This window comes from Lissotriton vulgaris, chromosome 9 (genome assembly GCF_964263255.1).
Source record: "Lissotriton vulgaris chromosome 9, aLisVul1.2, whole genome shotgun sequence".
Lineage (NCBI taxonomy): Eukaryota > Metazoa > Chordata > Amphibia > Caudata > Salamandridae > Lissotriton > Lissotriton vulgaris.
Window position 1 is genome coordinate 895,345,650 of NC_141697.1, and position 16,158 is coordinate 895,361,807.

Here is a 16,158-nt window from a genome sequence, read left to right on the forward strand (position 1 = left end):
CATCGCAACCCCTCTGCGCCACCCTTAGCCTTTAGCAGCCTGCGCCACCTCTTACATCGCGTTGTACGGCCAGGTCCGTGTCGCTAGTGCAACAATGTTCCGTGCCTGTGGCCACTGACCTTGTATGTTACATTCACTCCTCCTCCTCATCAGAGTCTAGGTCCTCTCCTTCAGGTAGGGGCTCACAGATTTCCCCTCTGTATGCGTTCCACGCCGCCCAGACCTTGTTCCACTTCCGGGGCGCTGCCCTGAGTACATAAACCGCCCTCTCCGTCACCATTAGGATGTCCATATTTTTAGCCCACCTACTGGAGGTAGGGAAGTCCGGCGCCCCCCATTTCTGTGCTATATCCCGCTTTGCCACCGTCAGTGCCAGTGATGCCCAGATCAGCTCATACCTGCCCAGATCGTTGGGGTCCCAGATATTTAGGAGGCATTTGCGTGGTTCAGGCAAGATGGAGAGTTTAAGGGCCTGGGAGATGGATCGGAGCACCTGCCTCCAGAATTCGCGTATTTGTGGGCATTCCCATAGTGTGTGAATTAGTGTTCCCTCCTCCCCGCAGCCCCTCAGACAGAAGGGGTGTTGCGCTCTCTGTATTGTGTGTAACAGTGTCCTGGTGTAGTAGATGCGGTGGAGGATTTTGAGTTGCACCAGTCGTAGCTTACTAGAGATTCCCACCTCCCTCGGGGAGGCCAACGCCTCATTCCATTCAAATTCGTCTGTCTCGCCTAGTTCCCTTTCCCATTTTTCTTTAAGCTTTAGCGTGGGGTCTTTGAGATTGTTTATCAGTTTTTTATAGGTAAGGGAGGTGGCGCTTTGGAGCATGAAGTCTGTAAGCAGTCTGTCCTCCAATGGGGAGGAGTCCGGTAATGTGGTGCCAGCAGGGACTGCCTGTAGCAGCGCATGCCTAATCTGTACATACCGAAACGTTTCCGTAGGTCCGAGGTTGTATTGTTGTTGCAGGTGAGGGAATGGAATCACTGAGTCATTGTCCCAGAGGTCCCCTACTGTAGAGATACCTATGGAGTCCCATCGGTCAAACCCCTTGCAGCCTCTCAGATTCCCAAACGCCTTCGTGTCCCACAAGGGCGTCATTTTAGTAATTCGGCCTGCCCACCCCAGACGGGCCTGCGCCAAGTGCCACAGCGCCGCCGTGTGTTTGGTTGGACCAATGAGGGTTTTCAGCTGCGACTTGTTGTAGAGCACGGACAGCATACAGTCAGTCCCGAGTTGTGACCAATCCGCCCGATAAGCCGGGTCGTCTTTGGGGGCGTGGATCCAGTAGTTTATAATTTTGAGTTGGGCTGCCCAGTAATATAGCTGAATGTTGGGGAGCGCTATACCCCCCTCGTACCAGCTTTTTACCAGCTTGTCGTATGCTATGCGCGCCGGGCCTGTATTCCAGAGGAGTACAGTCACCAGTGCAACAATCTGTTGGAAATAGCGCGGTGGCACTAGGTGTGGAGTGTTTTCCAGGACGTAAAGGAGTCTCGGGAGGGCCATCATCTTGTACAATGCCGCCCTGCCCAGTAACGTCAGAGGGAGGGCCGCCCAGTGTTTAACATCTGCTCGCAGGCGATCTATGGGTGGTTTTAGGTTGTTAACAAAGAATTCAGCCTCTCCGCTCGTGATGATAATACCTAAGTATTTGAAGGAAGTCGACGTCGCCAGCAGTGGACAGTCTCCCTGCAGTCTTGGCTCCGGGCCTCTCAACGTGTATATGGTGGATTTCGACCAGTTGAGGGTGTAGCCCGACGCGCGCCCATGTGTGTCACAGAGGTCTAGCAGGGCTGGGATGCCGGTTTCCGGCGCGGTCATGTAGATAAGCATGTCGTCTGCATACAGTGAGATTTTGTCCTCCCATCCCCCCTCCCATTTGATGCCCGCGAACAGGGTTGTCGATCTGATCTGGATGGCCAGGGGTTCGAGTACCAAAGCGAAAAGCAGGGGGGACAGGGGGCAGCCCTGTCTAGTCCCCCTGCCTAAAGGGAACCTCGGTGACGTGTGGCCATTGGCTACCACCTGTGCGACGGGTTTCGCATAAAGCAACCTTATCCATGAGATGTATTTCGGCCCAAATCCCATGCGCTCCAGCACCATGAAGAGGTATTCCCACTCTACCAGATCGAACGCCATTTTGGCGTCTAAGGAGAGGATCACCGCCGGTTCCGTGAGGAGGTGTGATCGCGCCAGCACTCCGTGGACTCTTCTAAGATTCAACGCAGTGCTCCGGTGGGGCATAAAGCCCGACTGATCAGGGTGGATTAACGTACTGAGGTGGGGTAGCAAGCGGGCGGCTAAAAGTTTAGCCAGTATCTTGGCCTCTATGTTCAACAATGATATCGGACGGTATGAGGTGCACTCCGTCAGGGGTTTCCCGGGCTTGGGTATTGTTACAATGGTGGCCGTGCGTTGATCCAGCGGCAGCTCTAGCCTGTCTCTGCTCTCTAAATACATGGCCAACAACGGGGCACTGATGTCCGAAGCCACGGACTTGTACCATTCTACCGGTATCCCATTAGGGCCCAGTGCTTTACCGGACTGTAGCGCTTGGATCGCTAGCTGGATCTCCTCCTCCGTCGGGTCTAGTTCTAGGGTGTCTCTATCCGCTTGCGCTATGGTGGGGATAGCAATATCTGTGAGTGTTGCCGTCGCTAAGTGTCGTGTGACCCTCCTTTCCGGTGTGTATATTTCCTGGAAGTGACGCGCTAGTTCGCAGACTATTTCTGCTGGGCGCCTCAGTGTTCGTCCATCTTCAGTGTCAAGCCTATGAATACCTCTTGCTCCATTCCCTCTCTTATCTAGCCATGCCAGCATACGACCCGCTTTGTCGCCCACATCGTAAATCCTATGTCTAGTGTTTGCGATATATCCCTTCTCTGTCGTTTTGAGATGTGCTAGGTATTGTTGCTGCCGGACCATGAGGGTGTGTGTCGTGGATGGGGAGGGGTTCGTCATATGAGCGTTATTGGCTGTGTCGAGTGCAAGTTCCAGATCAATGAGTTCCTTACGTGAGTCCCGTTTGTGTCCCGTAATCGCAGCGATGGCCGCCCCCCTGAGGACTGTCTTGTATGCCTCCCATAGGGTGGAGGGTGACTCCACCGTGCCGGTGTTTTCAGCAAAATACTGTGTCGTCACCAGTTTGAGCTTTTTCCGAATCTTGGGGACTTTTAGGAAATTGGGGTAGATTGGGTAGAGCCGAGCATTCCGTGTTCCCCCGGTGGTGAGTGACAGGACCATTGGAGAGTGATCTGAGATCCCCCTGGGTAGTGTGTCCACTTTGTCTATTGTGTCTAGTCCCACTCCCAGTGCCATGAAGTAGTCTATGCGAGATAGGCTATTGTGTACTGGCGAGTAGTAAGTGTAGTGAGTGGTCTCAGCATGCAACATTCGCCATAGGTCAACCAGGCCCAGGGCTTCCGCGAAGTCCGACAGTGGCGTCGTGCCTCGTGATCTGGTTCTGGAGGGAAAGGTGTCATGAAGTGGATCCATTACAGCATTGAAGTCCCCCCCTAAAATCGTGTTGCTATCGGGGAGATCAAGAAGGAATTTGCCCAGTGCTGGTAGTGCCACTGAGTGTAGGGCTGGGGGAATATATACTGAGACCACATTTAGCGCTCTGCCTTCCCACTGCCCATGAACCGCGGCAAAGCGACCCTGGTCGTCCGCCACACGGCGGGTCACCATGAAGGGGGAAGACTTTCTCACTAGTATGCCTGTTCCCCTGGATCCAGTAGTGAAGTCTGCGTGCACCGCCATTGTATAGCCTCGTCTATCTAGGGCTTTGCAGGTGGACCCTGTGAGGTGGGTTTCCTGTAAGAGGACCATATCAGGATTCTGGCGTTTTAAGGCCTGGAGGACCAGGCCTCTCTTGATTTTGTCACCCAGGCCCCGGACATTCCATGTCAATATGCGTAGTGGGGGGACCCCCCTGGTCGTGGAGGTGGCCCCTGCGGGTGTGTGATTAAGTGGCCTGGCCATAAGGCTGACTAGGGAGTTTTGCACACAACGTGTGCTGTGGCGTGATCCTTGGGCCGACCTGTGTTATGCTGCATAGGGGATACGCAAGTGCTCGGGTGATAGAACCTTGAAGGTGTGGTGCGATGACTACAAACAAAAGAAAACATTTCAACATGAAAACTTCAATCCCATCCCCCCTCCCTGCTACCCTGCTCCACGGACAAACTCCCGCCCGCTTCCCCAACTGTGCAGAGTGCTTTAACCCTCCCCTCAACATCTTACTTGCTCGTGGGGTAGGTGAGTCCCCTCCGGGCACTGCCTGTGCCCACCCTACTCAGCCGCGTCCGAGCCACGGCGCCGCGGCCCTCACAGTCTCTAAAGCAGTATAGTCCAGTGTCACCTCGGAGCCCCTTGTCCGGAGTCCAGCGGGTCTCTCTCAAGGTCCGAGTCCAGGCCGTTTCCGCTCCCTTGGCGTGGTGGTTGGGAGGATTGGCTGGGTGATGTCCTGTCTGTACTGTGTCGCGGTCGGTCCCGCTGTGAGCGATGTCGCTGTCCTGCCGGTCTCCAGCCCTCCAGCCATTCTTGAGCCACCTCCGGCGTGTCAAAGAACCAAGTCTTCCCCTCGGCCACTATCCGCAATTTTGCCGGGAACATCATGGAGTATGGTAATTCTCTGTCTCGTAGCGCCTTCTTTACCTCCGTGAAGGATTTGCGTCGCCTGGCCACCTCTGCCGTGTAGTCAGGGAAAAACGCCAAGGATGCATTCTGAATCCGCACTGGCGGTGAAGTCCTTGCCGCCTGCAATATTGCATCCCTATCTCTGAAATTAAAGAGCCGCGCCAGTACTGGTCTTGGAGCTGCTCCCGTCTTGGGGGGGCCCCCCGGGACTCTGTGCGCCCTCTCCACCGAAAAGAAGTGGGACAGGCCTTTGGGCTGGAGTTTGTTCTTGATGAGATCTTCAATGTAGAGGTCCATGGCCCCTTTCCCTTCCGTCTCCGGAAGCCCCAGGATACGCACGTTATTGCGTCGCGAACGCCCTTCCTGGTCGTCCAGCTTGTCATGTAGGAGCTTGGTAACTTTCTGCATCCTTTCCATGGCCATTTGTAGCTCCGAGGTGTCTTCCACGAGTGACTTCGTGACCACTTCCACTTGCGACACCCTCTCCGCCATCTTGTGAAAGTCCGCTCGCAGAAGGGAGACCTCCGAGGAGATGGCGCCCACTGTAGTTTTCACCTCCGAGAGCGTTCTCATGATGTCCTCCAACGTTATTTTCGGTGTTTTATCTGCGTCTGGAGCCTGCCCTGTGGAGGATCTTCCTGTGGACTGCTGCTGTCCTTGGTGACCATAGGCGAACTTGTCCAGCTTAGCTTGCGTGGATCCGCTCCTGAGGCCTTTACCCGCCATGGTGTTGGGGTTAGCGAGGACCAGGGCTAAGTTATAGGCCGTCGCGACCTGCGTGGTTTCGGGAGTTCCGCAGACAGAGATTAGCCAAGGAGTAGTCTGCAGCGGGAGGCGGACAGAGCGACCCCCCTGTCGTTTAAGCAAGTCTTACTGGCTGCCTGCGTGGGATGTGTAGAGCCACTGGTATGAAGTGCTTCGGCGTCCCCGATATTCTACTGCTGGGACGAAGCGGCCTCTGCGACCCCACTCTTATTCTGTCGTGCCGGTCTGCCTCTCGGTACCACCTCGGCCAGTGTAGACGTCGGACCTGGGTTTCCGCCCCCCCGCACACTGGTCAGGCCACCGCGTGGCGGGCCTCTGGTTCTGCTCCGGTGCCACTGGTGCGCCTGGGTGAATGTGGCTTCCGAGGTCTCCTCCTGCACTCCCGCGCTGCTGTCCTGCAATACGGCGTCCCCCTACTTCCCCGCTGACACGTGGGGTGTGATAGTGTCCTCCGCAGTGCTGTGCAGCTCGCTAGGCTTCCGTGGGGGGGGGGGGGGGGGGGTCCGCTGGACGCCGACTCCGCTCCGTGCGGATAAGGCTGGGGTGCACTAACCACTGTGTTGCCCAGGTCCCGCTGGGTGGGTACCGCAGTCCGCTCGCCACCGATGGATGTCGCCAAGGTCGCCAGGCTCGATCGAAGTTCCCGGCAGGTACCGGGGTGTTGTCACTTCCCTCGGCCGGCCTCACTGCACTTCCGCCGGGGCCCCGATGGTACGCTAGACCGGTGTTTCTCCGCTGGTCGTAGGCCCTCACTCGCCACACGACGTAACTCGGGCTCCGGTGTGCCGATTGTTCTGCAACTTGGACCGGGTACACCGCTTCGGCCCCGAACTCGAACGCCGCCGCTTCAGGCGTGCGTAGTATCGGATAAGTGAGACGGATTTACTGGAAGGCTGCAGTGCCCTTGGGAGCTCTCACACTAAGCGGCCGCCATGCTTGGCTGCTAGCCACGCCCCTCCAGATTTTTGTTTTTTGATTTTCAAAGAGTGAGCCAACATTTTCCCTGCTTTATTGTGACCACCAAATATGTTTGCATTCATTTTAAGTAAGGTACCACATGCATCCTTACAAGATTGTTTGCTATACTTTAATTTAGCTTGAATTAATTGAGGCAGAGTATCTGGTTTTTTTTAGGAAAAATATTCATGCTCCAATGTTTTGATTTGTTTAAGCAATTGCAAAGAATCATTAATCAATGTATTTTTCTTTGCTGCAACATAGTCTTTGATAAAACCTCTGGCAGTCGCTTTATATGCATCCCAAATAAAATTCATCTGGGAATCTAAGATTGACATCCAAACATTGTTTAGTAAAATCTGTAAATGTGTTAGTAAACTGTTTGTCTTGCAGTAATACATTGTTGAATCTCCATTGGACCGGGGATTGTCATTAGAAGTATCTAAGTCTAAAATAACAGGGGCATGGTCGGAAATCAAAATGGAACCAATTTCAACAATTGAAACCGATAGGAGAATATTCTCGGTGACAAATAAGTAATCTATTCTGAAATGAGAGGCACACACAGGATGTCAAGGTGAAAAGTTTGCCAGGCATCAATTAAACCTCTAGAGGAATTAGTCCTCTGGAAAGATGTTTGCATGTTATTAGGGATATTTCTAATGTGGTAAATGCGGTCTATAAAGGGGTCCATTAATTGATTGCAATCCCCCTGCTATGAAGTTGTCGTAAGGACAATCGTATTAGAGAGTAGAAAAATGGTCCCAAAAATGTAGATCCACACCTATAGGGCCATAAAACATTACATATTGAAAAATGAATCATTTTAATTTTACATTCAATAGTAACCACCTCCCAGCATCTCTTTGGTTTCATTGATTACTTGAATATTCAGATATTTGTAAACTAAAATTAAAACACCATTCTTATTATTAACCGCAAGTGAGCTGTAGAAAGAACCCACCCAATGCCTGCACGTATACAATGTCACCTTCCTTAAGATGTCACTCCTGTAGAAAAGCAATCTGGCATTTCAACTTAGAGAGGTGTGACAAAACCCTCTGTTTTTTAACAGGATTTCAAAGTCCTTTTATGTTCCAGGAAACAACATGCAAATTCGCCATAGAAAAAGTAAAAAATACTTAAAAAAATGGAGTGACAAGAATATGTTTTGCAATGATTAACCTGACACCAAATAAGTAAAAGCTAAGGCAAACTGAAGGAATGAACAGGGATATGAGAATATGAGTAAGAGTTAGAAATGAGCCACGGTTAGTAAATATAAAGAGAAAGAAGAGAATAGAAGGAAAGAAAGCAGATAGAGAGAGAGAGGGAACACAAGACAGTAGGGAGTGAAAAAAACACCTCCCCGGTGTATAGAAAAACAAATAGATGACAGAAAGTTGATAGACTTCAGTCATATCTTTGAAAACAAATGAGCAGCAGGAAAAAAATGCTAGATAAGAGCGTAGGGACAAGAAAAGATGTCCAGCCTGAAAGGGAGGTCATGAGGAATGTTTGTGAAGCTCTGATTGTGAATGCCATTCACAGGTGATGATCGATGAAGTCCCAGAGATTTTAGAGAGCTGAAAGGGTGCTAGTGTGATGAAGAAAACATTTCAAGTTAAAGGAGCTTCTGTAGAAGGCTAAAAACAGACACACAAACTTTGAATGCACCTGGTTATTGTGCTCTGTTAGGTCCTTCCAAGGGCTCACTATGCCTGTGAAATCATCACTAGTGAAGATATCTTTTTTGTAAATTGTTTTCCATTAACTCTTTGCAAGGAAAAATCGGCTTGATACAGACAGGTAGATAGCGCTAAAAGCTGAGGGCTGCTGAAGAAAATGTCAAAGTCAGATAGGTCTAAAGGGCAAACAGGCAGTGCCCAATGGGCTAGCCTCACAGGTCAGTTTGTGGGCCAGTTTTTTGCCTGTTCGTGGTCCTTTTTTAGGGTCTTCTGGGCGGTTTGTTACTGTTGATTTCCCTGATAATGAAACAGACATTGCCAGCAGCAAGCTCAAATCCATGCAGTTTCCCATATCTTGCAAAACTCTTATACAGCGATTCTTTGCAAGTTCAGAACTGCCCGAATTTGCAGACATGGGCCAATTTTTAAGGTATCTAATTCACTAATAGGGCCACTTTTATTTTATTGCCTGGTCTTGTTTTCTGTCCAAAGTCAAACCCTGGATGGTTTCTGACAAAGTAGCCATATTCTTGACTGAACTACGTAGTATGTCGTAGGTCAGAGCTCATGGTTAACATGACGATTCATTTGAGCATGTGCAATGCTTTTAATTCATGAGGTCTTCTCTGTGTCTAACGTTTGTGTGGTATAGTTAACATGTAGGAGCTCATTTATCTGGGGGCTAGATCATTGCTTGAAGGGCTGCACACTATCATTAGATATCACAATTTCCTGTGTCTGATCTCTGTGCCTACAGTGCTTCCACCGATTCAGCTTGCTGTGGTGAAGAATGTTTTTATGTTGTTTTGTTTTTTAATACAATCCGAAAAAACTATTTTGAACTTCACTGTTTTACTGAAGACTATTGAATGTCTTTTAACAATACATATGTTTTCATCCTTTCTACCAGCTGATTTCGGAATCTCTGCGCAAATTACTGCAACCTTAGCCAGGAGAATGTCTTTCATCGGGACGCCATATTGGTAAATCAGACATAAAAAGTGGGAGTGGGCATGGCGTTATGCTAGCATGCTTATGTGCCGATAAATAAAGGCATGTGTCCATAGAGAGCAACAACAGAGAGAGTTAAAGTGAGAGAAAGAGAGAGCCGGATGTGCATGTGGGTGTGCACATGTGTGTGGGTGGATGTGTGTGTGTGTGTTCACGCACCTCTATTTCTTCTTGTGTCTTTATATGCACATGTGTGTATCTCCATGTATCTGTGCCTACAGACTTCTTGATGTGTCTTTCTGGGTACATGTACCTGCAAGCACTGCTTCTCTGTATCTGAACACCTTCCTTGTCTCTATACATGTTTTCATTTTCCCTAGTCTCCGCACGCAAATCATACACAAAATCACACTCTGATCGTAGAAATGGCACACTTCTTTAAATAAGAAACTTGCCAGTTATACTTTCAAAACCGCAGATGTTTAGGGCTATTTCTGGGCCATCACATTACGAAAAACAGAGTAATTGATCTGCTTACTTGGATTTAAATGCTTTCTTCTGCTTGCAACAAACGTATGGGCCTGATTCAGAAACTGCCATTTCTAGTATATAAAATGGTACTGCAGTAGTACTACTTATGTACTAGAACTCACTAACGTACGTGTGGACACATCTGCCACTCCTATCTTTTCTCTGTGGAGATCTCAGACCAGGGGCCCCATTACGATGGTAGTGGACCGCCACCGACAGGCCGTCGGTGGAGGTCTCACCCCCATCGGACCCTGCAGGACCACCCACCACATTAGGATGGTAGGCAGATGGAGGGTGGGCAGAGAGACCGACCTCAGGCACCACCATAGGGATTACAATGTCCCTTTCCGCCGCCATTTCATGGTGGTTAACCCACCAGGAAATGGCAGGTGGTAAGTGACTAAGGGGCCCATAGCTGGTCCCTCTTCCCCTCTGCCCTCCTATATGTACCCTGGGGGCACCTATGGTGCCCGCCAACATATCCTTGCACCATGTGTGCCTGCCACATAGTGCAGGGATATGTCAGATGTGTAAGATTTTGTGCTGCAGCCCGAAGCACATGCTGCAATACAAAGTCTACACATTGTGACAGCTTTAAAGCCGATCGCATTGTAATACGGACAGCGGAATCGCTGACTACAAGTCTGGCAGTCCTGCTTCCCCCACGCTGTCCGACCGGCATCATAATCAGGCCCTGTATTATGATTGAATGAGTTGAATTAAATGGCATACCTGAGGAGGTCATTTCATTATTTGTTTTTGGGAGTGCATCTGTTTCCCTGTTATCTCCGCATGTCCTCTGTATTAGCACACTAGCATGCTCTTTCCCCCTGATCTATGATGCTCCTCAACCCACTATTTATCCTCCTTCCAATCCCACTGGGCATGTTACTGAGGAACTTGTTTGCCCTTTTGCTGTATTTTCTATAATATTTTATTTCACCATTCTGATGTGACCTTACCCCATGTTAGAATGGTAATTTGAAATGGTCACATATGACATGACACAGGTGCACACGTGTGCATGCGTCACAATGCATGCATGCACATTGGTGGCTACCTTGGAATAGGTTTCCTTTTTTAACACAAAACCCATTCTAGGATGTGCGCCTATGCACATGCATGCATTTTAATGTATGCATCCACATGCCAGTGCCAGCAAACACTGGCAAAGCATACCTTTCAAGGGCCTTCAGGTATAGGCTTTGTCAATCCTTGATTAATGTTTTTTTAATAATATCAATGTTTTAAATATAGTATACTAAAATATTACAGTATCTAAGATCATGCTTATTGTTAGAAGGTGCTTCTGGCACTATGGGCCGCCCGGATTTTCCTTTTTTTTGAGCGCCTAATTGTTGAGCTTTTACTGTGGAAGAGCCTCATAAGTTGGGACTTACCCAAAGTGAACTCATGATGAAAGAGACTGCATGTGGTTTTACTGGTGTCCCCCTGGCAGCTGGAGTAAGGGGTACCGGGCTGGTCACATGCAGACATGTGTGTGCACACATGTACGGGCTGCGCAGGGGAGATTCCTGACATGCGCACCCCAGAAGCAGATACAAGGTTAATGGAGAGGCAGGACTTATGCAGAATTGGGTGGTGACATGGAATAGGCTTTATACACTGGAAAGATACATGCCAGGGAAAGTTAGTTTGTTTTACTGTGTTTTTACTTCATTATTCCTCTATGGGGATGTGGAGCCTATGGGCTAGATTAACTTTCCTAAGGCCTACAGATTCCAGACACGCACTAAAGTCCACTGTAACGGGTGTGAGAAGAAGTATTCTGCATAATCCAAAGTCATATTTGTACTGCTTTTGGGTCATCTAGAAATGTCATATTTCTCTAAGTCAGCCATAACCATGGCCTGGCTGGGGGCTGACCTCAGCAGGCTGGATTGCTGACCTTTCTTCCAAGAGGTAAGGCCTCCTCTCCAAGGAAAGAGACGATTGGTTGGAGCTACAGGCTTATCCATCAACAGCTGTCACTGGGTGCCAGGCACCAGGCTGCACAAGATAGAAGGCAGCCCTGGGGGGAAGGGGCTTTCAGAGACCATGTGGCAGGAGACCCTGGACAACGCCATCTTGAACCAGCCCAGAGACCTGGGCAGGAAGGAGGGAGCAGGGGCAGAGAAGTGATGTGTTGCTGTGTGATAGGGCAAACAGAGACTTCCTGCCAGCCCCCTCCCCAAATCTTTAAAAAGAACTCGCACAGGAAGATGAGTTCCCTCTGGGGTGTGGTCTGCTAAGGCAGATTGTGCTGGAACCTGGCGCAATGGGCAGTTGGAAGGAGAAACCCCCTGAATGCCCCAGAACACTGAACAGTGCCAGGAGAAGAGTCCAGGACCAGTGTGCAGAAGCAGTGGCCTCTGCACAGGGAGAAGAGAGGCCCAGGAGGCAAGCCAGGCGAAAAGCTGGCGCAGGGAGCCACTGAAGAAAGCTTCCTGCTGAATCCACCCTCCGTGTGACCAGGAGGGAGAAGGAGAGTGCTCCCAGTGGCTGTGGAGCACCACCAGGAACAAGAAAAGGCCAAAAGCAGGAAGATCGGACCCCTTGGGGCTGGGATATGCCCCTCAGAAGGTAGGCGACCTTTGACCTGTGGCCAACCGATGACAAATCGCGTGGGGCTCCGCCGGCGGTTCAGAGAGTGCCGCCCAGGTGGGTCAGGTCCCAGGGGCTGCCCCCCAAAGAAGTGCAGTCGAGGTGTGCCATCACGCACCCCATGAAGGTACGCCCATGGGGTGCCAGGAGCCCACACTGTTCATTGCGCTCCCTGTGAAGGTGTGCAGCAGGGAGGAGCCTGGAATCCCAACTCCGGGCCCTGTGTGCAGAGGAGGGGGCGGGGAGCACCGTCACGCCCCCGCAAAAAGGAGGAGGCGGGGAGCACCATTGCGCCCCCACAAAGAGGACTCCAGGGGCCCACGACCCCATCCCCGGGCCCAGAAGTTAAGCTGTGGAGCTCCCTGTGAATCCCGGCAAACGGGTGCCACGAGCCTACCCTGGCCCCCGGCGTGAAGGCTGAAGTCGGGGGGGTGCCATCGCATTCCCCCATGAAGACTGCGCCTGGGGGCCCAGGAGCACAACTCTGGGCCTCGAAGACTGTTGCCAAAGCTGAGGAGCGATATCACACTCCCTGTGAAGAATCCTATGGGAGGGGCAAGGGATCCCAACTCCGGGTCCGGCTGTGTCCCGTGGGGGAGGGGGAGTGCTGTTTCACTCCCCCAAGGTTCAGCCAGACCAGCTCCCCGAGCCGCTGTTCCTTACCTGGACCGGGTCCCCATCAAGGGCGGAAGATGCAGCAGCATGATTGCGGCTCTCCCCGAAGCAGCGGGGGGGAGCCGCTACTATAATATGCAGGGAAATTACAGAATTGCCCCATAATGCCTTGCAGGCCTGGACCGGCCTTCAGGGGAGAAGCCTTTTTCTCTGCTTGTGGTGCCCCCAGGACAACAGGGTCACCCCCAAGTGTGTGACAAGATGCAGGGGGAGCTGCAGGAGAAATGCAGTCTCCCCCAGCATGAAAAATGGAAGTCCCGCTCTAAGGGCCAGATGTAGGTCGCCCAATACCGGTCGGTAACGGGCGAAATTACCGGATTTCGTCCGTTACCGACCGGTATTTGGCTTTTGAGATGTAGGTGGCATGATTCCTGGATTCTGTATTTTACCGAATCAGTAATTTAAGGAATCGGTAAATTACCGAATTCTTAACAAACCGATTCGGTAAATTACCAAATCCGTAATGTAGGGAGCACTGAAGTTAGTGCATTCCTGAGTTAAGGATTTGTTATTTACCACCAACTACAAGTTTGTGGTAAATATCAAAAACCTTTGAAAAAGCAATTATTTTGCTTTTACAACAGTGAGATGTGGCAGACATACATGCCCTTAGGGCATGTATGTGTGCCACATGTGCACCCATGCACTATTCAGGGGTGCAATAGGGTGTCAATGTGACACCCTGCCACCCTTGAAAATGTTCCCCCTGTTACCGGTAATACTGAAAGGCTTTCCATTCACCCATAGAAATGAATGGGAATTACGGAATCGGTAAATACCGATTCTTATTACCGAATCCTGCTGAGTCAGTAAAATTTACCGAATAATTATCTACATCCCATTTACCTATTCTTAAATACAGAATCGGTAAAATTCGGTATTTAAGAATAGGTAAATTGAGATTACCTACATATGGCCCTAAGTCTCATGGGGACTTGACAATAATAAACCCTCAAAGGCTCAGCTGGCATTTTAACTCCTCTTGGGCTGAAACTTTTGTTCTACAGCTGGAGGAGGATTGAGAAGTGCACCAAGGGATGAAGGACTGAGGTGGAGATTTCTAGAGAATGGCATCCCCTGGAGGTGAAGAGGTGTAATTGCACCCTTAGTGCATTTACTAATGTTATTTCTTCTAAAGGGACTGAAGTTCACATGTGTAATGTGAAGTACCTGTGTGATGTCATAATCAAAGTGGGGTTATGTTGCCAGACATTCCTGCTAGGGTGTCTGGCTGTATATGCTTAAACCTGTGATTTCATCTGTGATGCCTTTGGGGGCTGTAATTGCAACGCATTCTAATGTCCAACAAATGTGATGAGTACTGTCATTCTAAGGTGATGCTAAACATGTGCTCTTACTGCTGTGCTTAGGTGAATAACCCAGACTGTTAGCCCTTAGGATGTAGAGATGTATACTTCATGGTCAGTAGGAAATGCTCTGTCAGGGTTGTGTGTCACCAGGGCAGGTGTACCTATTTTTAATGCCTGTTGAGGTAACGGGGTGGATCGCCACTGGAATGATACCAATTCGCAGGGCCCTCTCTCCAGGTTAGGTTCAACTAACTGCATTTGGGGGCAAGATGATGTGCATACCTGGGAGTGGTGGTACTAGACCCCACCCCCAGGAGGACGGGGTGGAGATGTTACACAATGTCACAAAGTAATTCCAACAGCTTAAGTATATTTGTAAATTGGTGCATTGGATTGAGTAGTGTGTGTGTTTAATAAATGTACTCTTACTTTTATAAAGCAAAGTACAGACTGGACAATCAGTTATTGAGTGTTATTGCTGCGCACCTGTAATGGCAATTACTAGCCCATACCACCGCCCTTGAGTAAGCCTCAGACTGCTCTGCAACGCTACACTCTGTGAATCAGGCGCTAACATTGGGTTTTTGGGTCTCAGTAAAGGACAAATGTAGTCATTTTATTTGTGCAGGCTTCACAGATATTGCCTCATTCTCCAACACTTATATATTATGGTATTTGAATATTTTCTAGTACTTTTGGTATATACATTTATGTAAAACGTATGTTATTTAATTTGATTTTTTTCTTCATATTTTTATTTTTGGATTGGATGAATTGGGTATTGGGTGGGTGGTATTTAAATTATTATTTTATATTGACTATTTTTACAAGATTTCATTTTTACAGTTGTGAGGTTTATTGGGAAATTGGGTGCTTTATTTTGATGGTATGCAATTTAATATGCAAGTAAGTATTTTACAATAATGTATTAATTTAAAGGGTTTTTCTCTTTAATAGTTTGAAGAATGTATACATTTGATGAAAAGCTGGGGCTCCTTCAATTTCATTTAATAAAGCTAAAAAAAAAAGTAAACTGGTTTCACAGTTGTTAGTGGATGGGTGGCGATTTTATTATTTTTAGGGAAAACAATTAGAACAAATTGATATACTTATTTGGGAATTTAATTTATGTTTATTTATTTTAAAATTAGTATTGTTTTTGTGATGATGTTTAATTATAAATATTGCTTTTGTGGTGATGTTTAAATATACATATAATTGCAGTTAAGGGTTTAGGGTAATGTATCTTTTATAAACAAAAAATAGTTCTCATTTAATTACAAATAAAAATCGGATTTCAATTTGACTTTTTTGGTTTCAATTCTTTTAGAGTTTTCGGAATGAAAAAGTGGATATCAGACATATTATTTCTTTAAAGAATAAATAATAATCAAAAATATACATAAATAATTATTAAAATATGCATTTCAATATCTTGATTTTGCTTTACATAATTATGAGAAATTAGGATTTTAGTTAGTGTATTTGATCAAGTGTACGCAATATGTTTTAAATCATACAAACTTTTGCTGACAGTGACTGAACCCCCTCTCTCTCCAAATATCTGTACTTTTGTCTTTTCTCTCTGTTATCCGGATAAGTTTTAGATTGAATCGTTATTTGCTCTGCCTACCCCATGAAAAATAAACTTTCTCAAATCTTTCTGGCACTAGAGATGGAATATTAAATCAGATTCCCTACCTACATGCACTTTCCTAATGTTGAAGATTTAGAAAAGTTAACATGAACCCTATCCCAGTCTATTCACTTTCCACATTGTTAGCACAGATAAAGTAAGAAAAGCAAATCTGATCACCCTCCTCCTCAGCTCCCAAAATATATGCATTTTCCCCAATATTAAACTTTTTCCACTCCAGATAAATACACTCTTTCCAGTGTTTACACGATTGGATTGAGAATGGTGAATTTAACACCGGAAGGTTAGTCGTTTTGGATTACGAATAGTAAATCTACCCTCCATCCAAATATATATATATATATATATATATATATATATATATATATATATATATATATA

The 16,158-nt window shown here is 48.1% G+C and overlaps 1 protein-coding gene across 2 annotated transcripts in view; it reads left to right on the forward strand.

Moving 5' to 3' along the window:
- LOC147692459 (mitogen-activated protein kinase kinase kinase kinase 5-like) overlaps nucleotides 1-16,158 on the forward strand; it is a 742,536-nt gene that overhangs the window by 373,010 nt on the left and 353,368 nt on the right. For both annotated transcript variants that reach the window (XM_086938659.1, XM_086938658.1), the window contains exon 8: nucleotides 8,960-9,032. In XM_086938659.1, coding sequence (XP_086794785.1) covers nucleotides 8,960-9,032 — 73 coding nt within the window. The remainder of the gene's footprint in view (nucleotides 1-8,959; nucleotides 9,033-16,158) is intronic.